Below are 27351 nucleotides of genomic sequence, written 5' to 3'. Positions count from 1 at the left end.
GAAAGAGAGCGCGATGTCCAACCATAGAGTGCAGAGTGGAGGAACGGCAAGGCTTCCTATCGGCTGTCTTGCGTGGCCCGAGACGTAGTCCCGCCTCTTCCTGTCAATATCGTGTTAGATAAGGCCGGCTAAGCGTGGAGATGGAAAGCGCTGGCGGAGAGCGGCTGCCGCTGCCTCCGACAGAGATGGAAACACAAACTCACCAAGAAGGCTTCACGAAGGTCCTCAAGCGGAAGAGGCGCCGGGAGCCCCAGATGGACACGAACGAGAGCCCAGTGCCTAGGAAGCGGCCGGATTTCCCTCCTCTTAGCGGGGAAGCCCTCGCCGTAAGTGACTCCAGTTGCTCCTGGCGTGGCTGCGCTGGGCTGGCCGAAGTAGAAAAGGGTCACCGGGAATCGTTCCTCAATGCCTGGGCGCAGATTACGTTTTCCCCTCCCAGCCTGGCGTTTTTCGAGGAAAGGCATATGGCGTTTTGGAATGCAAATGGCAAGCAGGCGCCTTAAGCTGCGGGTGTTTCAGGACCAAGTTTATACTACATTCTAGTAGTAACCCGAATGTGGCTTACTCTGGTTTTAAGCGCAAATGTAATCATCAGGTCAATTTATTATAATTATATTGTGGGTGGGCGGGTCTGTCTGAACGTAGGCATCCCCGGCTTCCCGTTCTTCGCTTTGGTGTTCATTCTGAGAAAAAAAGCTATTTTGGTGGAAGTCAGAATCAAGTTTCAAGCAAGGTCTTAGTACTGAGATAAGTCTTGGTCGCACTTGTCAATGACCTGTAGCAGAGCCGGGATGGCGGTGATGCATCCACTCTTGTTCCCCTGTATAGTTCTCTCTTCCTTGGTTGCGGGAGGCAGGATGGATGTTGAGATGGTCAGTCATTGCTCTGGACAGGCATGTTATGGCTTAGGTACTGCAATGCAGTCTACATCTGGCTGCCCTTGAAAACCTGTTGGAAGCTTCAACTGGTCCAAAATGCAGTGGCACAGATAGTGATGGGCATGCCTCCTTATGCCCAGGTAACACCTCTGCTTTGTGAGTTGCACTGATTGCCACTTTGCTTCCTGGTGCAAAATAAAAGCAACAGGTTTTTACCATTTTATGCTGCTTTAGCTTCTCTAACAAATTTGTTTGATCCTCAGTATACTGTTATAGGGTGACTAAGTTTGCCATACATGTTGTATATAGAAATCAGGATTTTTATTAGATCTGTATAAGATGGACATCAGTTTTTAGTAACAAAAATCAGAAGGAATCTGATGCAGTCAGAATAATAGACTAACACTAGCATAAACTAACAGCTCTTTTCTAATTTTGAATAGGTAGAACTTTAGAGACAGAATCTCTAATGTATCTAATATTAGAAAAAAACTAATATTTTCTGTAGTTTATTGTATGTAAACTGAGTTAAACTAAATGCATGGAATAATTTTATTTGCTGAACATTTTATTATGTGATGGTTACTATTTTTTCTAGTTTGGAAAAGGTGAATTGAGAAAAATTCCTGTACCAGCAAACAGATATACTCCTTTGAAAGAGAACTGGATGAAAATTTTTACACCAATTGTAGAACATTTGCTGCTTCAAATTAGATTTAACTTAAAAACAAGGAATGTAGAGATAAAGGTAAATTGTAAGTCTACTGTTTTTGAAAAGTTAATGATGTCTTGTATTTGTGTCTGCTGTTAGAAAAAAATCACTCCTAAATTTCTTTTTGGCATTAGAAATAATATTTTGTTAAAACAAGTTATCTGCTTAATGTTTTGGCAGTAAGCCATAATAAGCCTTATTAATTTGGTCAATAAAAATTCTAAATAATTTAATTATATGAGAAGGCATTCCAATGAAATAAATATTCATTCAACTATAAATAGATAAGTCAAATGTGCATTGTTTAAATAGGAGCAGATCTTTCACAAGGGGAACTATTTATCTGGTTGCCACCCAGAACATGTTGCAGAGTTGATAGTAGCAAATTATATTGCAATTATACTTGGATGCCACTGGCATGGCTAAACAGAAATTTCCCCCTTCTGTTTTTGTCCTTGGTAAATGAGGAAGAGTAGATCAATACTTTGGTTCACAACTTCACTAATTATTTTGGCCTAGGGATACTTGACAGCTATTTTTGAATCTGTAAAGAATGCTTTAATAATTCTGTTAATTTCAGAAAATGCTGGTTTGTTAAAATAGCATTTTAGTTCCGAGTTATTAAAATTGGAAACGTCAGTTCTAAATGGTTTGAAATTAATGTATCAATTCATTTAGTCAACCACAATATAGAATATAATTATAATTCTATACAGATTTGAAGTTTTTTTTTAATTTATTCATTAGCACTGTCAAATTAGCTTTATATAATAGAAGCAATAGAATATTGTATTAATAGAATCTTTTAAATTAATATTTAGAATTAATTGGATTAAATATTTAGGAGAGTAGATTATGGTGCTTCATGTAATATTTTATGTATCTTCCAAAGGATCACTTCCTAAATTGTAAAACTTATTTTATTTTCTAGACTTGTAAAGAAACAAAAGACATAGGTGCTTTGACAAAAGCAGCTGATTTTGTAAAAGCTTTTATACTAGGATTTCAAGTTGAAGTAAGTTCTTGTCTACTGTAGTTCACTTCATTGTATGAAATGAAAAGATCTAAGAAGTATTTTCCATACAGGGTTGGGGAAGAATTTTGTTCTTTTTCAATAATTAGCTGAGGGATTTAATACTTTGTGAGTCTAGTTGCTGAATCTGTACCGTGTACCGTGAGCATACGCAAATAAATTGGGGAACAGTCTGGAATGAATTTTGAGATGGTAAAACCCATGGGTTAAGAACATTTTAATTGACAGATAATTTCCTGCCAATTGATGACTTCCAGAATTATGTAGTGGTATATATTCTTTGAAGTATTTGTATAAGTGTGCGTATTAGGGAACTTAGTACTATTGTCCATTATTTCAGATTTCTAGCCAATTATTTTACTGTGTTTTGGTAATGCAAAGCCAGAGAATCCATATGCTATGGTGACTTACTAATGACTGTTCTTGATCCTGTATTTTTAAAAGTCATAGTTATTTTTTTTTTAAAAAAAATGCTGTTCTCTTTTTCAGGATGCACTTGCATTGATCAGATTAGATGAGCTTTTTCTAGAATCATTTGAAGTAACAGATGGTAAGTATGAAAATCAGTATAAGATATCAAAAGATCAGAACATAAATGGGTATTGGGATGTGAAATACATATAGTTAAGAACTGTTATTCATTGATAGGAATACATCAAAGCCTGAAATAGCCTCTGAAAATAAGTTTGAAACATGTATTCACAGTGTTTGGTCTGAAAGATCATTTCCCACCGATTAATTTTTTAGTTGAACTATTTCTCAGTTAAAATTGCCAGCCTTTATTTGTAACTGTTAACATGTCTTGTGGATTTCAAAAGATATGTTAAAATTGTAAAAGATCAACTATTATGGAATATCACTGTTAGGTCTTCTGCTGAGTTATCATGAGAATCTTTAATGCAGATTGAACAGCAAAAGCATTATTAGAGATATGTTACTAAATAATTATGATTGTGATTAGAGTTGTGTAATTTTTTTCTAGTTTCAGCACTCTCAAAGCAAATTTGTTGTTTCTGTGTATACATATATATTTCTAAATGTTATTTGTTAGCAGATTTTCTATACCAACAAAGATTTGGGTTTCATTTCTGTGGATTGCCTTGTTTCATCAGTGTACCTGAGAGAAGTGTTGAGAAAATGGTTGAATCCTGTCATCTTAATTCTTGTATTATTACTTATCAGCATAGCCCATTAAAATGTGGGGGGAATAGGGGGTAAAACTTCATAAATCTTTTTGAAGTATATATTTTAAAAAAATAACTGGTTCTCACTTGACTGTTAAGTGAACTAAGTCTCACACTTACTCAGATTTAGCAATCACGATTCATTGGACTCCAACATGAACAAACTAAAGCCCAGGGAAGTGGTAAACAAATAATTAAAACAGAGTTTTCTCTTTAGTCAAACCTTTAAAAGGAGATCATCTTTCAAGAGCAATAGGAAGAATTGCTGGAAAAGGAGGAAAAACCAAATTTACTATTGAAAATGTAACAAGGACGCGAATAGTTCTTGCAGATTCGTAAGTATTACATAGTTCCCACCTTTTTAAAATTTTGAACCTTGGCTAATAAACTTCCAGGTGTTAGTGTAATAGTCCTCTGTATATTTAAGCAATTGCAGAATCCCATTTATAATTTTGCCATGCTTATTATACAGAGGGGCAAAAAAGTATTTAGTCAGCCACCAATTGTGCAAGTTCTCCCACTTAAAAAGATGAGAGAGGCCTGTAATTGTCATCATAAGTAGACCTCAACTATGAGAGACAAAATGAGAAAACAAATCCAGACAATCACATTGTTTGATTTGGAAAGAATTTATTTGCAAATTATGGTGGAAAATAAGTATTTGGTCAATATCAAAAGTTCATATCAATACTTTGTTATATATCCTTTGTTGGCAATGACAGAGTTTTCTGTAAGTCTTCACAAGGTTGGCACACACTGTTGCTGGTATGTTGGCCCATTCCTCCATGCAGATCTCCTCTAGAGCAGTGATGTTTGGGGGCTGTCGCTGGGCAATACGGACAACTCCCTCCAAAGGTTTTCTTTGGGGTTGAGATCTGGAGACTGGCTAGGCCACTTCAGGACCTTGAAATGCTTCTTACGAAGCCACTCCTTCATTGCCCGGGCGATGTGTTTGGGATCATTGTCATGCTGAAAGACCCAGCCACGTTTCATCTTCAATGCCCTTGCTGATGGAAGGAGGTTTGCACTCAAAATCTCATGATACATGGCCCCATTCATTCTTTGGTGTACACGGATCAGTCATCCTGGTCCCTTTGCAGAGAAACAGCCCCAAAGCATGATGTTGCCCCCCCCATGCTTCACAGTAGGTATGGAGTTCTTTGGATGCAACTCAGCATTCTCTCTTCTCCAAACATGACGAGTTGTGTTTCTACCAAACAGTTCTACATTGCTTTTATCTGACCACAGGACATTCTCCCAATCCTCTTCTGGATCATCCAAATGCTCTCTAGCAAACTTCAGACGGGCCCGGACATGTACTGGCTTAAGCAGGGGGATACGTCTGGCACTGCAGGATCTGAGTCCCTGGCGGCGTAGTTTGTTACTGATGGTTGCCTTTGTTACGTTGGTCCCAGCTCTCTGCAGATCATTCACTAGGTCCCCCCGTGTGGTTCTGGGATTTTTGCTCATCGTTCTTGTGATCATGCTGACCCCACGGGGTGAGATCTTGCGTGGAGGCCCAGATCGAGGGAGATTATCAGTGCTCTTGTATGTCTTCCATTTTCTAATTATTGCTCCCACAGTTGATTTCTTCACACCAAGCTGCTTGCCTATTGCAGATTCAGTCTTCCCAGCCTGGTGCAGGTCTACAATTTTGTTTCTGGTGTCCTTCGACAGTTCTTTGGTCTTCACCATAGTGGAGTTTGGAGTGTGACTGTTTGAGGTTGTGGACAGGTGTCTTTTATACTGATAACAAGTTCAAACAGGTGCCATTAATACAGGTAATGAGTGGAGGACAGAGGAGCCTCTTAAAGAAGAATTTACAGGTCTGTGGGAGCCAGAAATCTTGCTTGTTTGTAGGTGACCAAATACTTATTTTCCACCATAATTTGCAAATAAATTCTTTCCAAATCAGACAATGTGATTGTCTGGATTTGTTTTCTCATTTCGCCTCTCATAGTTGAGGTCTACCTATGATGACAATTACAGGCCTCTCTCATCTTTTTAAATGGGAGAACTTGCACAATTGGTGGCTGACTAAATAGGTACTTTTTTGCCCCACTGTACATGCTGGATATATTAAAACTGAATCTTCAGTTTATTGGATCCTACTGATAAATTCCCAGGAATAAGACACTTTACAGTGTATCTTCTGGCTGAAAGTAGTATATATACAAATTGATATTGCTTGCATGCATCGCTTGTGACAGCAGATGAAGCCTCTATATATGCTATATTGTTATTACTCATATAATGATAATGCCTGGATTTGATTGGCTCAGAGATTTCAAAAATATTCAAGCTGTCAAGATTTCTAGCCTTCCATCAGTCAACATATTACAAAAAACAAGTAGCAATAGAAAAGGTCTATGGGCATTATTTCAAATTGTTTAATATCACAATCAGGTGTGTGTGTCTCAGTGTCTGTAGCAACTTGTATCTATATACCAATAAAACTCTTCATGACCTTTAACTGGATGAAATGTCATAGGGCAATGCTTTTTGAACCAAGGTACCTCAAATTAGCTAACTTATGGAATACATCCAAAATCCAGACCCATGACTCCCATGGAACTGAAATTTGGCAAATTTTATAAAACATGAGATAAAAATAATCATAAAGCATTCTATGACATAATATAAAATGTCATAAAATATTTCCTGTGAGCAACTTCTGATGTTTGACTATAATACACAGTTCAGCATGGGCTACTTTCAAGGTAGATAGATCTCTTTGAATTTTAAGAACTTTTTAAGTACATTAAAAGTTATGCCATTGTTGAGGACATTAAGGAATCTGGCAAGGATCTTAGAAACAACCCAAAGGGTCATGGGTTGTCTAATTATATTTAAAAGTAGAATGGTAATTGTATTATGCAATAAGAGAAGCAAAAATTGAAGAGTTAATGAGCCTCAATTAAGACATTCAGTGTGTCCCAACAGATGGTTCAGGAATGAAATAAATGAGAATGGCATTATGTCATGAACATTTCTAAAGATTTGTAAAGGCAAAGCATATCCAGTTGCTGAAACTGGTCCTTATGAAAGTAAATTTATCTTGGAGTTGCTTTTGTATAAAAATATAAAATATTATATAAAATTGTGTAGTGAGTAAAAGTAGAATTCTTTCAGATGTTCCGTATCTAGTTTATATGAGAGATCTTTTATTTTTAATTACAGGAAAGTTCATATTTTAGGATCTTTTCAGAATATTAAAATGGCACGGACAGCCATTTGCAATCTCATTCTAGGTAAAACTTGTTTTCCTTTTGTTAACATTATATTTTGAATCTTGTCAGTTAAAGTGGAAAGATTTGCAAGCAGAAAGTGCTTTTAGTTAGAGAAATGTAACTTGACATTTCTATGAGGGCAAGGGATAATCTAAAGGCTATAAACAGTGATCAAGGGAGTAGGAGCCATAACTACAGGCTGTTTCCCTATACACCTCAAGTTTTCAAGGGTGGGTAATCAAACACAGAAAAACTGAGATGGCACAAAATTGCTGCTTTCCATACATGTCACATTGGAAGGCGTTTTTGGAGCAAGAAATTAAAAGTTAATTTTTTTCATATCATTAAACTGATGGCTCATCAGTGGGCTTCATTATTACCCTTGTTCTGAATCTGCTATCTAAATTCTAACCTAAATATATAGAATTTTGTGTTTAATGTAACGTAACATACTTTCATTTAGGGGTACTCTAGTTAGAAAAAGGCCTAAGCTGTACCAATTTTAAATATATATACATAGACATACATACATGAATGTGTGTACACATACAGCATATACATACACATATACACACGCACACACATATATTTCATGTTTCTAGAATGCCCATCTCCTTCAAGAATGTATGACACAGCAGCCTGATAAGAGCTTGCATTGTCCTAGAACTAAATTCTATTCCTAAGTGAATAGTTTATTATTAATAGTTTTTATTATACTAATTATAACTGTAGACCTTTGCTGTATTTTTAAAAATATATTGTATCAGTAGCTATAAATCAGTTATATTAATGCACTGTTTTCTTCTACAGGAAGTCCTCCATCTAAAGTTTATGGCAATATTAGAGCAGTAGCTAGCAGAGCAGCAGAAAGATTTTAAAACTACAGTTTTTGAAGTCACAAAATTCTACACAAGATACTGGAAAACACTTGAAGAAAGAAGCCATGTCAAAATGTAGATTACAAGAAAGTGTGCTTTTCTTTAAAACCCAAAACAAACACATTGTGTTTCAGAAGCTCTGCTAAACCATTTCAAGAGGGTGACAATTCAGCCAAACCAAAAATTGGGATATTTTGTTTGTCCAGAGTTTGGGCTGAAACAAAATTCAGAAGGATTTTAAGGGTGGGTTGGGCAAGGCTGATATGAAATGCCTATCTCTTCCCTCCTTTGGCTTGTGGCAGACTACCGATCTTCCCAATGTCTTCCTTGCCCTATTTCACACTAGCTACTGCCACATCCTTAGCTTTCAGTGAAAATATCCACCTGAACTGCTCCTTCCTCTGATCTTTGCAGCATCTTCATTTTCTTTGTTTCTGGTTGCCACCAATATCCCTAGGATTTTCCACTTTCTCCCTGCCCCCAAATACTTCTTTCCGAATTAATTCATGCCTATGCCACTCATAACTAGCAGTTTCATGCATGGAATATTCTTCACATCCCTAGTAAACTGGTAGCAATTTTCTGTTCCAACATGACTGGTATATAATAGAACTGCTGCAGCAATGCTCTCAAACAAATATCTATCATCAAGCATTCTAAATGAAATTATGTCCAATAAAAACTGGTACTTGAATTTCCTTCTAGCTGACATAATTGTTATTTTGTAAATTAAATGGATACAGGGTTAACTGAATACAGCAGCTATGATCAGAATACTTTGGATAGTATGCTGCAAGTCACTATTAGATGTGTTGTTCTTAACACAAATCCCCAACTCTCTTAAAATACTAAGATATCTAGAAATATAACTGGTTGCTGGCAAAGCTGCTATTCTATCAAAGCATGGGGCTGCTTGCTATATTTAGCAGACAAATATATTTACGGTTAAAGTGTATTAAACTAGCAAACTACACACGTCTAACTACATCTATCCAGATGTTAAAATGAGTTGATCAAATGTTTCCAATCACACATATTTTTCCTTCTTATTGAGGAAGTTTTCAGATGAAGGAAGGAAGCTGTTACAATGTTGCTACCTTCCTTCCTGGAAGAAGAGAGAAATAAGATTTTTTTCAATATTGTGGAAATACAGAGGGAGATACGTAAAGATCCTAGGGTTAGCTGTTTTTGCATTAGGGCCACCTGCTTTTCTAATTCTATAGCAGAGAGAATGCAAACTAGACTTGAGAGGGCACCAAAGAAGTCTAAAAAATGGAGGCGAGTGGAATCTTACACCATTAGTCTCGACTCTTGACAATTGCCTGAGCGAGTCTTTGCTGTTTTGTTGGCAGACATTTTGGGAAGTACCTTGATTTTTCCTTCCTAGAGCTGTGAGAATAGAATTGACCCAGTTACCTATCTGCCTTTCTACCTAAAGCAGGACTAGAATTCGGTCTCTGCCTAATGTCTTTAACCACTACACCAAACCACCTCTCAGGACATGAATATCTATCTGTTATAAAAGAGCCTTGCAGGTTCCCTTCACTTTAAAATGTAATTTTTAGTAATTTGGCATCAAAGCATTTATAGATCAGAGCCCATTTCATATTATTTCATGGCCCAAATGTGTAGACATTTTACAGCAGCTTTTGGAACAACTGATTTTTTTTTCCATTTTTTTTGCTGTAAGATTCTGCAAGCAGCTAAAAGGGGTGTCCTACCCCATGAATGCACATGCTAATAAGGGCTTGCTAATAGCAAACTAAATATCCTTTCATAGTAAAATTCATAATTTTAATACCACAAACTAGCTCTTAAACTATGTAAATTCCCAGTAATTTATTCAAGCTTAATGTCAATTTGCAAAATCAGATTGAATGGCTGAATTATATATTGTATGTATGGTGCCAGTTCTTAGTTACAGCCCCTCATGTTTTCTAATACTTTCAGAGATAGTACAGGAAAAGCCCTCTTCAGATTCAAGGGGATTCTTTTAAATTATACATGAGGCTCTTTGGATCTAAGATACTATTGGCTTTTTAAAAAAGTATAAGATTCTGTGCTGAAGTAGGAATGGACAATATGTATATTCAATCCTAAATTCATTCCCTGATGTTTACAGTAGATATATCTTAGATGGAACTTTCCCTTATATGTGCAATGAGTCAAGATTGCAAATTTAGAAAAAATACTATGCTTAAAGTAAAATTGGTATTACCATGGAACTAAGAATAAAACTGACCAACTAAAATTCTCCCCATTAGTGTGCCAAAAACTTCCATAAAATTACAGCTTAATGTATCTTGATCTTACGGTTCCTATTCACTAATACAGGATAGTTAACATGTCTATGAAAGAAAAATTAATTTGGGAATTGGTTATCCCTTTAAACATTAAATCTGATGCTACCTGTTGTTAAATGAACTGTCACTGAGAAAAATGGGCAAATGATGTTACAGATATTTAATTATACATAAAAGTGTCAAATAATTTTAGTACAATCAGATCTGCAATTCAGAAATTTTTTTTTCAACTGAAGCTTTAACACCATGCAGTAAAGTTCAAATAGTTTATTTTTATTCATACATTATTAAGGTTCCTATAGTTCCAACAATGTATGATATAGCATGCAGAGGAAAAAATCTAAACATTCAACATAACCTATTTTTTGCACACAAACTAAAAAAAGCTCATTCCCCCAGTACGAAAGTAACATTAGCACTATTTTCTATTATGCCAGCAACGATATGCACAAGCAATTAAGAAATAGAAAGCAATTGCTAAAATATTTGTAACAAATATTTATGTACAAAAAAAAAATTCACAAAAGACTAGTTCCCCCTGAAGCAGAGCACATGGCAGTTGACAATGGAACAAATACAACCACTGGCTGGGATTATAATCCACATACTGATCCAGAGGAAGAAAAGATACATGTAGTGGAGACTTTCTGTTTTAACATTTACCAAAAGTTTGGCAACATTATCTTTTTAAAATTATGCAAATCATGTAAACAAGAGGAACATTTCAAATCGATCTACATGCAAAACTTCATGTCATGCAAGGACACCAAGCACCTGGATTTCTCTCTCACAGACAGAGCCCATGATGTGCAGCACTCAATTGAAGGAACAGCTATGGCTGGCTGGGAGGCAATTGATTTTGAGCAACCTGCCTTTCCACCGCGGATTATAAAACATTTCAAATAGAAAAATTGCTAGAGGAAAGGGCGTACTATCCTAAAAATCTAACAATTTTTTTCTAGCCAATAGTACCATTGCAGAAAAAGAATGATATAAAGTTGTATAACATGCCTTGCTACTTTTATATCACACATATAAAGTCACTGTCAATTACAAGTCATGATAAAAACAAATTTAGAAAAAAGAATTCTCCAACTGACGATCAGGAGGTTAAAAAAAAGTTAGATAATGTGAACCTTACCTCTTTCCCTATGGCAGAGGCTAATGTTTCTCCTGTAATAAACCTATATACACATATATAAAATATTACCAGGCTTTATGCAACTTAAACGAGTATATTAAATGCTTTAGAGAAACTATATAGTTGGAAAATATTTTAATGGCATGAGAGGTTTTGTAATCTTGCTGCAGAAGGTATCCTAGGAAATGAATCCTAATTCTTAATTATGATTAGTACTGAAAAACAAGTGTCTTTACAACTGTTATATCTATACTTAATGGAAAAAAACCAATGTTTACTAGGTTTATTTAATGCAATTGTGTTCATTTATTAAGTGAAAAAATGAAATGATAAGCATCTTTTTGCACATACAACCTAGTTCTTGGCAATTAAATTTTTATAACATGCCTTGCTATTTTAATACCCATAAATAGTATGTGTACATATATGTACATGCATATACTATTAAATAGTGTACATATATACACAAACTAACCTACATTCCTGTCATACAAAAATGTAATTAAGATAAATTAACAGGAAATAATGCTATTTCAGCCAGCCAATATATAAACATCTGAAACAGTCACAGGAAAAAGTTGACCTAACATCCATTAAAACATTATATTCTTCTAAAGTATATTTGCCTGCATGTGTGTATCTGTGTGACATAAAAGTAAAGATGTATATCTATATGTGTTGAACTAAATAATGATCTGCTTGGCACTTTTGTACTCTAGTTTTATGCCTAAATCAAGTATATTAAATTAAAGCTTGCCTAACTACTAAATAGAAAGCACAACATATATATCTATATATAAATACACACACACATATATATAGATAGATATTTTCTTGTTTATAAAAGTTGAGAAAAATAAATTAAAAAGCCAACCCCCTTCCCTTTCTCCACCACATTGATATGCTCTTTCCATTTTGCTGTCCTTCAGACTTTTAAAGTGCTACACTTGCGTTATTGAGAGAATGAAAGTTCAACAACACTTAGTTGGCTTCATGAGGCTCATGTTGGAAAATGTGGTTTCACAGAGAAAAATACTTCCATTTAAATACACAGAGAGCATTGCTGGACGTCTTGAGCAGATCTTCAGAGATGGAGAAGAAAGCAAAAGTGTTGGGTAGTATCATAAAGAGTCACACATCTACCACCATCTTTTTGTGAATATCTAGGCCTCCTACAACCTGAAATATTGACAAAATAAATACTGTGAGAATTAAAAAGACATGAAACAACAATAGGTACGACAAGAATAATCGGATTTAAAATATTAGTAATAAATATGTTGGTTCATACATTAGATAAAATTGATGTAACTGGCCTAGAATCCAATTATATAATAGGAAAAAAGGAAATATAGTTCTGGGTTTCATTCAGTTCTTCCTAACCAACCTGATTATTTTGAACTGGGTGGGTGCTGACAATTTAAAAAAAAAAATACTTCTACTTAATGATTGTTATGAAGCACACACTGAAATCATTATAATGACACATATAAGAGAACTGTCAAATAAAAGTGAAATAACAAAAACAGTTGCTGAATAAACTGTAATGGATATATGAAAATACTAACTGCAATGATAGGGGGAAAATACACTTACAGCACAGAATTCTTCGAAGCTTATTCTTCCATCACCATCTTTATCTGCATTTATTATGGTTTTGTCTACAATTTGCTGCAACTGGGTATCTTTGAGATTGTTCCCAACCATCATTTTCAAAACCTGGAAAAGCTCCCCATTGGAAATATAACCATCTTTGTCCATGTCATAGATGCGAAAAGCAACTACCAAGGAAAGAGAAAAATATAGTTCTGAGTAAGACTCTCTGAGAGACTGGGAAAGCTGAGGATGAGGCTTTTGAATGCCTGTTTTAATAGAAGCAATTCATTGAAGCTACTAAGAGATTGTGGAAAAAGTTTTCAAAGAGATTTTGCCAGTGTAACTCAGGCTTGGAAATTCCTACAATTGAAGGAAAATTAAAGAAATTGCTCCTTAATTCTAGGTTGCTAAAACTAAGTCAATAATAGTCAGTAATCCTATTTAATCCTCTAAGGACTAGTTATGAAAAGTCTGACATCACAATACCAATGACTACTTTATTTTATATTTTGTTATATAAATCTCTATTTCCATGGGATTTATATAAACTATGATGTAATTTGCATTATCTGAAACATACATTGTATATCTTGTCAAATTCTCATTGCTAAAATTCAGCAAGAATACCTATGTCTATATAACTATAATTTCCAGCTACATGTTATTGCTAAGGAAGAGTTAAAAATCAATTCTATGCACTATTTCTTAGCAAATATCTCACTGTTCAAAGTATCAAAAGGAAAAGGGGGATGGAGAAGTATTAGAATAGCCATTTTTATGTAAAAGCCATTTATCTCAGAAATATGAAAATCATGTTATCACTGTTATCTAGCTCAAGGTATATTAAAACTTACAATTGCTTATGAAGTAAGATTAAGTGAGGAAGAACAGAAAAATAACTTTAATAAAACATAGTAGCTTGTAGTTAACAAAACATAATATACTTACACCTCAACTTCTGCTCTTTGTCACCTTTGACACTGAACTGAGAGACTCCTTCTATAAATTCTACAGAATACAGGTATAAAGAGAATTTAGAAAATATTTTATATATCCCAAACTTTGGAAAATACCCTCAAATTTTCTTCCATAACAATCTTAAAAGTAGTAATTTTTAATTATTGTTTTTATGACCCCGAGTTAGCTACTATGTACTTACATTTTCTTATTTGACAAGATCTTGTGACTCTTAGAAGATACATAAAAATGCAGCTTTTAAAGATAATCATTGACTTACAACCATTTGTTCAGCAACTGTTTGAAATTATGATGTTGGTGGACCAAGGTACTTATACCCTGTGGGCAAAGTTACAATCATTGCAGCACCACCTGTGGTCATGTGGTACCAATTCAGGTCCTTGGCAGCCCACCTGCACTTACAACACAGGGATGCTGCAGCTCCCTCCAACTGCCTATCTCATTGCTCCCTTGGCCGAGAAGGCAAACAAGGCCCATCCGGCCTATTAGTTCAAGCAAAGCCTTCCTGGGTCTGGGCAGCTTTGCTTGTGCTGGAAGGGGATGAGGCTTTCTAGACCTGGCCAGCTTTGCTTGGATTGATGCCTGAGTGAGCAGCTAAGATTGCCATGGGCAGCTCTGGTCAATTGCCATACGACAGCACTCTGCCCAAGGTGCAGGTATAATTATTGTAACTGGTTTCTCCCTGTAAGTGTTAAGGAGTCTTAGCACAATGCAACAGAATACTTTATTTTTCATCTCCCTACAGGTCTCCAGAATTCAAGAGTCAAGGAACTCTGTGTGGAATCATCAATAGTTGAAAGGGAATGAATAGAAAAACATAATCTCCTTGCATTTTAACCATATCAAACATCCAGCTGCCCACTGGTTGTCATCTACACTTTAAAAGCAAGTATCTAGCGCCAACCCAAATCAGCTATGGAGCCCAAAATTAATGATCTAATTATTAAGATAAAAAATATCGAATGTGGAAGTTTAAAATTCTGTTTCTTTAGGATCACAGATTATTTAAATTATTTAAATATGCTCCTAAACTATTATTTAAAAAATACAGCCTGGGACTTTTGTTTATTTTACTTTTTGATAAGTTTTACTTTTCAAATTCTAAAGTACTGTGACTATTTACAAGATCACTTCTTTTCACACTAACCAAACTCAGCATTAAGACTTTTAATGGCTCTTCTGCAATCCTCGTGCTATTTGAAATGGTATCAAGGATAAGTAGGGTTTTCAGCTGTCCAAGAAACTAATTCCTAGATGGGGTTAACCTATGGTGATTAGAACTTTTAAAAACTGAATCAAATGAGATGTTTCCACTGAGGGAACTGCACTCATGAGTAGGACAAACCATTTTCCCTTTTCCCAAACAGATATACAATTACGAAACTATTCATAAACTATTTATGAATAGAAGCATTATGAATCCTTCCTAGGTCATAATACAAAACATTTCTCAACTGGAAAGCTACATTATCACATAGAATATGATTAACTAAAGCTTATAACTAACTTAGAAAAACTACAAAACGTCTACATCTTATCACATTAGACAAAAGCTGACAGTTTGAATACGTCTATAGCAAATTAAACTTTTCTTACCTTTGAAGTCTACTTCTCCATTTCCATCTGTATCAAATATATCTATTACTCGTTGTACCAAGGGATTCTGTTGTAACTCAGGCAAAGACATAAATTCTTCCACACTTAAAGAACCAGAGTTATCTAAATCAAGCTTCTTAAATCTCTTCCCCAATCGTTTAATCTCATCTGCATCAACTGGCAAAGGGGGAGGAAGAAGACAGAGAAATATGAAAACCTAAACTGAATATATAATAGTTCTTTCTTGTAATACAATTTCTTGTTCAGATCTAAAAACGATGACTATTTAAGAAGCATATCCTCTTACTCTTACAAATAGTTTTAAATGTAATAAATTAATATGGATTACCTTTCACAGGACAGGACATTGCAGATTTTACTGTAGAGCTCTGTATAACCTAATACATGCTGACTCAAGTGTTCAAAGGACTAACAGTGCTTGGTTAACTTCAGCCTTATGTTTACAAGCATCTGTCAGGTACAAATCTTTTAATTATCTAACCACGTCAGTTATCTTTTAAATAGGAGGGAATAAGAGTGAGGTCAGTTACAATGCATAAAAAATGAGTTTATTTCTATTTGTAGTTTTAACTCCTTATGAAACTGAACTGGTGTTGGTCAAATATTAAATTGATAATACAATAAAGAAATTATCAAAAGATTAGATACCATTTAACTGTCTATTGAATGATCAAATATTCTTTATTTTAAAAAATAAAATCTTGCCAAATTTTATTTCTTTTGGCTGAAATGTATATTATTTCATTCTATAATATTATAGAATATTAGCCTGGATGTTTTCTTTAAGGAAAAATTAACATTGGAATGAAATGGAATGTTGCATCATTTTCTTTGTATCCAACAACAGTAAAAAAAAAAAAAAGATAGCCACATCTTATGTCATTTTACAAGTAGCAGAATAAGCTGAATAAGTAACAAAAAGTATGTGATGTGTGTAGTTCTACATATTCCTTGAATACATTTGAAACTGATCTGTAAATGTTAAGGAATTTTCCTATAGACTGAAGGAATTATACCTAACACTGGTTAGTAGATGAATATCAGCTAATGACTGAACACCAGTCACATAATTGTTTGTTTCTACATCACAACACGCCATCCCAACATTACAGGGAAAAAGAAAAAGGTCTATTCCATTATATTAGATGAAGTCCATAGTAACCCAGCTATTAGGTAAACCAACTGAAAATATTTTTTCCACTGACTTCAAAAACCACCAGAAATACTGTATAAAGTTTTATGTACCACTTACAAAACATATGTGTCTGTGTGCACACATATACACACTCTCTCTCTATATTATAGATTATTGAAATAATTAAATGTGCTTTGTAAATTTTAGCCAATTCTTGATATAATGGAAGCACTTTCAGAAGACTGCACGCCTATGTTATAAAGTACAGATAGTCTTCAATTTACAACCACAACTGGGGCTGGAATTTTAGTAGTTAAGCAAAATGACTGTTAAGTGAGACATCCGATGCTTCACTTAACAACCAGAATCCTGGCACTCCCAGCTGCAATTGTTAAGTAATCTCTCAGGTCATTAAATGGACAGAGTCCCATGTGCTTCAGGGGAGAAAGGGAAGCCCTGGGGGACTCCACTTAGGCACCACATTCTTCTCTGCCAAAATCCGAGCAGGATTTCCAGATTCTAAAGACCATATAGCACCCTTTCTGAGGTCATCGTTAATTTGAACTGTTAAGTAAATAGTCATAAATTGAGGATTACCTGTATAGCAAATTGGAGGACAATTCAAAGTAACATTCTTTTTTTTATGTCACTAGCAATCTTGATCAAATCTTGGCGAACTATTAAGTATCCATTGGATTATGAACATGAGATACAAATTAGTAATTTCTATTCAAAACTCAGTTTAGGTATGAATGCAATGGTACTCTATATTTACATACTACAGTTTTAAGTATATATTAGCATCTTACAAAGTGCTTTTTTTCTCCAAAAGATGGCATAATAAAGTAAAACATTTTCTGTGAAGATGACAATACAGGTCTGGTCAAAAATATGATTATATTAATTACTTTGAAAAATAAGAGTTCTAATCTAATTGTATAACAACCTTCTGGAAAGGTGAAGAAAAGCTGTGTTGTGTGTTATTCCAATCTGGGAGCAAAAAGAACCAGAACCATATTGAGACTATCAACATTTGTGCAAAACAAATTTAAATTCATACTAAAAGTAGTATCAATTTTCAAATATCATGCACTGAGATTCAATCCATCTAATCATATTATTGAAATATCTAAGCCAGTGGAACATCCAGTTAACTATATATACTTACCGATCCTGAAAGCATGGTGTTCTTCCAGTATGATTTCAGGAACAGCATATACATAACAAAATCTTAATTCTAGTGTACAATTAGAATTAACAATGCTACAAAAAAGTCTTCAGAATTTTTTTTTTTGAGTGCAATATTGTAAACATAATTCTTAGCATACTGAGAACAAAATCAAAAGACTTAGAACTTGGGGGTTCTCTTAATGATAAAGTAGAAAGTTCCTAATGCATCTGGTTCATTCTGGGGAGAGCATAACCAAATGACTGGGTGCAATTGTTCCTGCAAGGCCTCTTTTCAGTTACCAATCCCTAACAGTTTTAGGAGTGTTGGGAGATAAAGCAAGTGAAAAGTCAGTTTGACCAAGCAACCATTCAAATAGGTTTTGGGCTTTCACAGTACTGTAGTGATAAATGCAAGTACTAGACTCTGCTGTATCTGCAGACTCTAATCTAATCTAATTTAGTCTAATCTGCAACATTTTTAGTGATGGGACTAGCTAGATGATTTTGCTGATTTCATTGCAGATGGTGTCACTTCCATTAGCTCAAATCCAAATATCAATTGGATAGAACATATGAGATAAGTAGAATTCATTAATTCAATCATGAAATTACATTTCATTATGACTTTGGATTCTTTATAAAATGATTCCTTGTACTTGCTACATACTTTGTAGCAGGGCTCCTTGGGAAAATATGGGAAGCCTGCAAAGATCACAAATGGCAATCCCAAGATTGTGGTTCGCTGCAATATCATAATTGTAAGTTGGGCATTTATGTAGAAAACGTACCTGTATTCCACGTGGAGTTATTTTTTAAGACAACCCAGAAGTTTAAATGGGTAGAAAATCTGGTGTCCAGGAAGTTAACATAAAAAATGTGTTACTCCACATTGTAATCACTACCTTAGTTGCCAGGAAAATTCTGGGCAGGATTCAAAGCACTGGTTATTACCTATAAAGCCCTGCTTGGTGTGGTTCCAGGAGGCTATAAGACACCATCTTATCAAGCATGATTTTGCCTGTCCAGTAAGACACTTCATCGTACAGCTATCAGAAGAAGATAGTGGATTTTGAGGTAGACCTTTTCCATGTTCTCCTTCTTATAGAATATTTTGCCCTGATATGTTTTTAAATTTCAGCATTTAAAAAGGCAACAAAAACCGTAAGTTTTAAATATGGATTTACTGCCTTTTATTTTTCTTTGGGCATCTTTATAGTGAAGGGAATGGTTTTGTTTTATTGTTATTTATTATTTTGAATATACTCCAAGTCTTCAGAGAAGAAAAGAATTACAATGAAATATGTACATCTGTTGGTTAAAGAAGTTCAAAGGGACTAAGAATAAATTGTCATGGTTTGTTGAAACTAATTGTCAACTTTTGTTGAAACTAATTTAAATCTTTCACTTTGTGCATAACTTTTGGGAAGAAAGATTAATGACAGTGTTTATGCATAACTAATCCTCCCATCCTTTCTTTTTCAACTCACAGACAATAGTTCAATGAATCCCTCAATACCTTAGGAGTAGCTTTGCAAGAATACAAGAATAATACAACAGAACACCATATAGAGATTTTGTATATACAAATTCAGTTTAGCTGAATTCCATATACTACATTGTTATATTAAATTATAATTAAAGCTGAATTACTTCCAAGAATTATAATTGGCCTTCTTCCTTGTTTTAAAGCTGGTAATTAGAGGCAGTTTGGTCTATTGCAGTGTTTCTCAACCTTGACAATTTTAAGGCATGTGGACTTCAACTCCCAGAATTCCACAGCCAGCAATGCTGGCTGTGGAATTCTGGGAGTTGAAGTCCACATGCCTTAAAATTGTCAAGGTTGAGAAACACTGGTCTATTGGTTAGACACCAGGAGACTGAATTCTAGTCCTGCTTAAGGCACGAAACCTGGCTGGATGACTTTGGGTCAGTCATCTCTCCCAGCTCAACTCACATCACTGGTTTGTTGTTGTAGGAAAACTAGGAGGAGGAAGGAATACTGTGCAAATTATTTATAAAAATAATTAAGATGGGATACCAATAAATAAACAAAATTTAAGTTTAAAGAATAAAAGTTTTAAAAAATAATTATATATATTGCCAATGTTTAATCCACTTATTTTTATCCTTTGAAGGTACAAATCAAATACTACTAATATATTGACCAGTTATCTTTAAAACAGATACTATTCAATGGTGGCTCATTCTCAATTAGCCGAAGCAATTTATCCTTGCCGTATGGTGAGAAATAAACCAGCAAAGAACTGTTCGTGCCTTTTTATTATAAACTTGAACTATCTATTCTCTTCTATACTGAGAAGAGTATTCTCAGGACAACAGCTGCACTTTTGTTACAGGCAATCTAAGTAAAGTTGAACTTACAGTGCGAACACATTTCCAGTGGGTAGCTTGCTTCATTTCCCTGAAATGAGAAAAAAAAAAGTGTTGTTTAAAAAGGCAGTTTAGCAGAAAGAAGCCAATGGAATACACCAAATAACTGCAATGGGCAACAGCACAATCCTAGGAAAAACCATGGCTGCTTTAAAGAGATGGAAACCAGTGTAAGTTTCACACTTATACACACCAGAGCTCAATAACCCAATTACGCAGCTCTTCTGGTATGACTGCCTTTAATTTTGATGCCCTTCATCCAATAGATATCTAAGAATCATTTTCTTTCATTAAATTTCTAGAACCAGACCTTTAATTCTCATACCTTTTTTTCTTTCCAGTTAAGCGGTACTAGTGTAATGCTAAGACTTCTCCTAACTTGCAATGAACTGAGTTTATCTTAAATCAGCAGAAGGTACATCAGGAAATATAATAACATTTTATCATTTTCATCTTTGTACTTTTGTCTTTGTCATGGGATAGTTTAATTCAGTATACATCTGTGAATTGATGTTTTCCCTTTTTCTATATATCCTGTGGATATGGATTATTACTTTTTTGGAGCTGATCTTTTACCCTAAATAAAGACCATATGTCTAAAAGAAATCATTAATCTCCAAATTCCTATGACTTGGTTCTAAAATATAACTGCACAGAAATCAATATATCCATAAATATACAAGCTGCACACACACTTAAATCGATTTTCTTTTCGGCAAATGTACATTTCAATATAAGTAGATATTTTTCTGACTACCATTGTTTTTAGTTGAAGATTATCAAGTCAGGGCTGAAAGACTAAGAGAAAGAGCAATAGTTTTCAGCTACTGTATATGTACTAAATATATATTTTTAAATACTAAATCAATGCAGTTGAGATATTCTCTCAAGTGGGAGCAGGGAAAAAAGTTAAAATTTGGGGAACACTGTTTATTTTTCTTCTTTGATTTCTATGCATGTTAATCATTTGTACTGTTGACAAGGATTAACTTTAGTATTTTATTCTAAGACATGGCCTTTTCACCTAATTATTAAACTTTAAAGCACTACTTTTTACTCTTAAAACATAAAAGAAGGTTTAAACCAATCTTCAGAAGTCTGGAGTAGAATGCCTATGGAGATTCTCAATCATCCAGATCATGATTGTCTCAAAGGTGCTGTTCAAAGGGAAACTTGGACTTTCTTCATTTTTTTCCTTGAAAACATTTTGCTTCTCATCCACGAAGCTTCTTCAGTGTGGTGTAAAATAGTTATACCATAACATATATCTACTATTTTTATCTGAGAAACTTATTTTTTCCACTATTCATCTTCTGTCAAAAATATATCTTTCCAGATTAATCTGTGTAAAAAATATTATTTTTATGTCAGAAGACCCTAATTAAGATTTTTTGAGGAAACATTAACAAGAAAATATTCTTCTACAGTGAAATTTTCCCTAATCTGATATTGAAAATTTATTAAGGTAACCGAAAGCAGATGACAGAAAGAAAGTCTTCAGTTGACAGTCACTTAACCTGTGAAGCAGCTGTCTATGACTCATTAACTATTTATAGTTACATACAGGAATCAACTTAAGTCTTGGCTATACCGTACAGATCTAACCTAGAAGCAGACCGAAGAAACAGAAAAAGCAGAATTTAAACTACTGATACATTTTAAAGACAAATGTCACAATTAACAATGTAATGCATTGCTTTCACCCCAAATTAAACAATTACTTGCTTATTTAAGAACTGAGGCCAAACATTCTTAAATAATGTATCCTAAGAACTACTTCACAAGTATGAGATCAAAGAAATGGGTAAACATATTAACAGTTTGAAAATAATGAAAAGTCCATTGTCTATTGTGAAAAAGAGAAATTCCATAAAAAAACCCACTTTGTCCAACAAAGTGCTGCCTGAAATTGGTGAACAAGCAAAATAAAATTAAATTAATTTTTACTGATACATGTGGTTCGAAGGATTTCTAGCTCTATCCAAGAGTATTGCAGAATTGAAAAATACTGCTAACCCAGAATGGAGCACTGTTGTGGAATGAGGCAACATTCCTTATGAAGCTGCATCCTTCCAGCTTAAAAAAAAAAAGTATGTATATGGGGTTCCTCAGGTAATCCAATCTCAATACCATGAAGGGCTCTAAAGGTGACAACCAGTATTTTTAATTGCACTCAGAAGCACACTGGCAACCAATGCAGCTTACAGATGTATGGATTAACTGTGTCATTTACTACCCATACAGGTGCTCTGTACCAGTTGAAGTTTCCAAATGCTTTTTAAGGGCAGCCCCATATAGAACATGTCTAGTAGTCACAAGGGCTTGAGTGACAGCAAGAAGGACCTCCCTACCCAGAAAAGAGCACAAATGGCACACAACCCAAAAGATCTACAATGTCAAAAACAATAACAAAGTTAACAGCCTCAAGGAAACAGTAATTTAAATATATGAAAAACATGCTTTGAGGAAGTATGAAAATAATTATTTAATCTACAGCTGTGTGAAATATGCATGATTTTAACTTGTTCTGGGGAAGGAGGAGGAGGAAGATGTGTTGGATATGTTCACCGCCTTATTTGTAAAAGTAATAAAAGTCAGGATACAAATAAAATTTTAAAAATATTTTTTTTTGAAACTTTTCTCCGAGACTTGGAATAATTACTTGCAGTGAAAAAATGAAGGGATAAAAGGCCTAAAGGATAATAACAAAAGGATGCTAGACATAAGATAATAACAAAAGGATGCTAGACATAAATTTTAAATATTCTTGTAATGTCCAGTATGATAATTGGAATTAATTTCATTTTTTTCATATTGGGTATGTTTCATGTTGACTATTGAAGTACAATTAAAATGCAGAAAATAAATCTGTGGAAACTACAAATTCCTTTGCTACTTATAGTAAATTCTGCTTATTAATTATGATTAGTAACTACTGGAACAGACAGTATAGAAGACATTGTAGCTACCATTAGTCATAATTTTAGAATCATTCCCCCCAAAAATGGATTACTTTTACTCAAGACAGGTCTGATTAAAATCAAATTGATTTAAATCCCTCCAAAGGGAGACTGAGGTTTAATGATTTCAGAAACCATAAGGAAGATTCTACTGAATCAACCTTTTAAATTAAAATATACCTTTTTGTTGTTTAATAAGCAAGTATTTGTCTTGATGTTTTTCAGATTTTCATTTAAAAATTGGACGGTTTTGTAATTTTATTTAATATCAAAACATATAATATGAAATCATCAGGATCAAAACCAATTTGTCTAATTAACCATGGATGTTTGGAAAACATTTTCCTTATTAGAAAACCAACACCACAATTAAGCTTTTATACTATCATCAAAAACAGATGTATTTCTTAACTTTTAAACATAAAAGCGACTTCTTCAAAGCTTTTTTCATCCTTCCCCACTTTTTAACTTTTGTTCAATGAAAAATTAAGAAACTTGCATATTCTTTTTCCAATTTTCTTTGCCCTAATAAAGGGATTGCCCAAGTTCAAATTTTGAATTTTAAAACTGGTGCTGCTGATAGACTTATTACAGCCTTCATTTTTGTCATGAAACATTGTAAATTGTACTTTAAAACAAATGCTAACATTCTTTGCCATTAAATCAGTGGTTCTCAACCTTTTTAATGCTGCGACCCCCCAACCGGTCGTAAGTCGAGGACTACCCAACCAGTCGTTAAGTCGAGGATTTTCCCTGCCCAGGAGCGCCACGCATGCGTGGTGCCGCCCCCTGCGCTGGCTGAGGCGTAGCTGGCAAGGGCGACCAACGGCTGGACCACCAGCTGGCCCAACCCAAGGGAGGTAAGGCACCTGCCGGGCCCCACGCACGCCAGCAACCCTCCCTGCACCCGCCAGCCTCCCACCTCCCACCCCTGGCCCTCTTTTACTTACATTTTTAGTAGTTGCTCAGCAGGGAGGAGTGGAAACTTCCAGACAGCTCGCCTTCGCTGCAGACAACTTGCAGCACCGTTTGCAGAATGGGACTTTTGGCAGGCTCAGCAGGGCAGAGACAGCCTGGACAATTCCTATTGGCTTTTGAAAGCCAATAGAATTAGACTCTATTCAAGAGAGTCTATTCTATTGGCTTTCAAAAGCCAATAGAATAAAAGGGAGTAGCACAGCTAAGGAAAAGGGGAAAAAATGGCGGACTGCGTTGTTTGGTGACCCCCGTGAAATGGTCGTTCGACCCCAAATGGGGTTGCGACCCACAGGTTGAGAACCACTGCATTAAATAATCAAGTTCTAGTTCAGATTACAGCCCATCCAGATGTTGCTGGTGAAAATTGCATTATCAGCCCTTGGCACTAATCATGCCATATAGGAATTCTGTAAAAGTCGATTCAGTAGAGTCCAAAATAATATTTTAAAAGACACATGTCCTGATCAACCAACTAAAATAATAAATAATTCATCCATTTTCCTGATACAGGTAGTCATTGACTTATGACCACAACTGAGCCCAAAATTTCTGTTGCTAAGTGAAACATTTGTTAAATGAGTTTTATCCCATTTTATGACATTTCTTGCCATAATTGTTAAGTGAATCACCACAGTTGTTAAGTTCGTAATACAGTTATAAAATGAATTTGGCCTCCCCATTGACTTTGGTTGACAGATGATCATCACATGACCATAGGATACTGCAACTGTCATAAATATATGAACCAGTTGCCAAACTTTCAAACTTTGATCATGTGACCATGGGGATGCTGCAGTGGTCGTAAGTGTGAAAAACAATCATAAGTCATTACAACTTCAGATGGTCACTAAATGAACAGTTGTAAGTAAAGGACTACCTGTTGAACTATTATGTTAATTAACAGCCAAGACTACAGCAAAAGTGTTTCTTTTGCAGTATCTCCATAACAGGAAAGGAATTGGTAGAGGACAAGAAGGCCCGGAGGAACGTTGTCCATGGGGTCGCGATGGGTCGGACATGACTTCGCAACTAGCAACAACAACAACTCTTTTTACTGGAAATCTACCAGAACAAGTTGGCAATGGAGTCATGTGCATTGATAAAACTATACTACCTAGGATGCACTAAATAAATAATTCTCAGATTCTCAATCCTTAATATTTTAAATAATTCTATCAAATAATACAGTTCTCAACTAGAAAGGGGAGCCCTATTTTTTCTGAGAAAAACATGCATATGTCTGAGAAACAATGGACTAAACTAACACAAGTTATAGCATTTTTGTTCACGCATTATATTTAAAAGTTACTGTCCAGTATTACAATGCAGCTATAAAAAGTTCAATGTAACTCCAACTAAAGCCTTATCAGTGCTACTTTGACCTGTATTTTAACACATTATCACACATATAATGAAATCTGAAAGGGGAAGAATTGCTTCCAAATATTAAGAATCCTACCAACATAAAAGCATTTCTCCATATTGATAAAGGTAAAGGTTTCCTCTGTCCAATCATATCCAACTCTAAGATATGTACTCATCTCCATATCTTAGCCTAGGGAGCCAGCATTGTCCAAAGATGATCATGTGGCCAGCATGTCTATGCCAAAGTGCATGGAACTCTGTTACCTTCCTTTCAAAGTGGTACCTATTTATCTACTCATATCTGCATGCTTTCCAACTGATACTTGGGCATATATTCATACTGATACTTTATTATTATCATGATTAGATGACTGTTGCCAAGCACCTCATGATTATGTGATCGCCATTGGCAATCTTCTTTGCCAGCTTTCCCACAGTCAACAGGGATGCTGGCAGGGAAGATTGCTAGCTTCTGCCACCTGCTGAAGGATTTCTCCTCCCCTCCATGCATGGGGGAAGAATCTTTTATTGGGCTCTTATATTTTATATCCCCGCTTCATTTCTCCAATACAGGAGTTCCTTTTTGCACATAGAGAAGAGCTACCTCCCCTCCTTCAGCAGGTGTTTCTTTGCTCCATCTGCTTGAGAACCACAACTGGGAGAGTGAAACAGTCTTGTGGGCATTTCACTTAATGACTGCTTTGTTCTACAACTGAGATTCTGGTCCCAACTGTGGTCATAAGCTGATCTGTACCCGAGACTGTACTCTGCAAAGGCAAGGTTGATCAACCAGCAGTCTGGCTGCTATATTCTGCTATATCACTGATGGCGAACCTTTTAGAGACCAAGTGCCCAAAAACTCGCCGCCCCCCCGGCCACCCACCGCCTCCACGGCCCACCGCAAATCGCACAGGCAGCCCAGCAGCACCATGGTACCCAGGCCCTCCACCCGCACACTACAGCATCAACTGTGCCTGACAGGGCGTGAGGGTGGAGTCTTGTCCCCTCTGCCCGGCTGCCATGTCCTTGGCTGCACTGCTCCGCGCAGGCCACGCTCGGGGGCGAATCTCCTCCGGGGGCCTGCTGGTCAGGAGGGGGCCGCGGGGGGAGGTGGGGCTGGGGCGACAATGCATGTGCCCACAGAGAGGGCTCTGAGTGCCACCTCTGGCACACGTGCCATAGGTTCGCCACCCCTATGCTATATATGAGCCGAGGTGGCGCAGCAGTTAGAGTGCAGTACTGCAGGCCACTTTAGCTGACTGTGTTCAGCAGGTCAGCGGTTCAAATCTCACCGGCTCAAGGTTGACTCAGCCTTCCATCCTTCCGGGGTAAGTAAAATGAGGACCCAGATTGTTGGGGGCAATGTAAATATATATATACATTGCTTACTGGTGTACACCGCTTAGAGAGTGCTTGCACTTAAAGCGCTATATAAGTCTCATAAATAAATAAATAAATAAATATTATTAGAGCATCTGCATCATCTCCAAAGCGTTCCACATATTTCAAAATATTTAAAGCTGATTTTTTCTTTAAATTACATTTAAATATTTGGATATTTTTATTTTACAATGACTTAGCATCAAGTCTTTCAGAAAAAAAGATTAAAAATATTTCTTTTACAACAAAAGATTATTTTCTGCTATATTCTAATAAAATAAATGTTTGAGCTTCAATAATAACATTATTATTTTCATCAATATAGTCTAATAGGTGATATTCAATATAACAAATTTAAATGAAGATTAATACCCCTTGGACTGCATGTTTATAAAAGTATACATCAGAGATAATAAATGAAG

General features: G+C 35.4%; 2 protein-coding genes across 3 annotated transcripts in view; one reads left to right on the top strand and one right to left on the bottom strand.

Annotated features, from left to right (window-relative positions):
- The first annotated feature begins 74 nt into the window (after positions 1–74).
- Positions 75–8619, top strand: PNO1 (partner of NOB1 homolog). Its single transcript, XM_039349334.1, has 7 exons — positions 75–326; positions 1477–1626; positions 2522–2605; positions 3113–3173; positions 4025–4142; positions 6988–7058; positions 7848–8619. The coding sequence occupies exons 1-7, from the start codon at positions 141–143 to the stop codon at positions 7913–7915; spliced, it is 738 nt and encodes a 245-aa protein (XP_039205268.1). The 5' UTR covers positions 75–140; the 3' UTR covers positions 7916–8619.
- A 1851-nt stretch (positions 8620–10470) lies between these two features.
- The window catches only part of PPP3R1 (protein phosphatase 3 regulatory subunit B, alpha), a 31690-nt gene continuing 14809 nt past the window's right edge, over positions 10471–27351 (bottom strand). Inside the window, exons 2-6 of one of the 2 annotated variants that reach the window (XM_039349335.1) lie at positions 20238–20277; positions 15530–15706; positions 13904–13963; positions 12956–13140; positions 10471–12538 (exon numbers count right to left, since the gene is read on the bottom strand). In XM_039349335.1, coding sequence (XP_039205269.1) covers positions 12491–12538; positions 12956–13140; positions 13904–13963; positions 15530–15706; positions 20238–20277 — 510 coding nt within the window. In that variant the 3' untranslated portion in view covers positions 10471–12490. Of the gene's footprint in view, positions 12539–12955; positions 13141–13903; positions 13964–15529; positions 15707–15878; positions 19575–20237; positions 20278–27351 lie in introns of those variants that run through there. The other variant, XM_039349336.1, reaches the window with a different exon arrangement.

This window comes from Crotalus tigris, unplaced genomic scaffold (genome assembly GCF_016545835.1).
Source record: "Crotalus tigris isolate CLP2741 ecotype Arizona unplaced genomic scaffold, ASM1654583v1 scf7180000018260.1040479, whole genome shotgun sequence".
Taxonomy (NCBI): domain Eukaryota; kingdom Metazoa; phylum Chordata; class Lepidosauria; order Squamata; family Viperidae; genus Crotalus; species Crotalus tigris.
Note: the sequence above shows the minus strand (reverse complement) of the source record. Positions and strands in the feature narration are given on the sequence as shown.

Excerpts from the sequence above, each read along its gene's own strand:
- PNO1 (XM_039349334.1), top strand. The coding sequence starts at position 141 with ATGGAAAGCGCTGGCGGAGAGCGGCTGCCGCTGCCTCCGACAGAGATG. Across the intron at positions 1,627-2,521 it reads CAAGGAATGTAGAGATAAAG|ACTTGTAAAGAAACAAAAGA; the intron begins GTAAATTGTAAG and ends TTTATTTTCTAG. Across the intron at positions 2,606-3,112 it reads TACTAGGATTTCAAGTTGAA|GATGCACTTGCATTGATCAG; the intron begins GTAAGTTCTTGT and ends TCTCTTTTTCAG.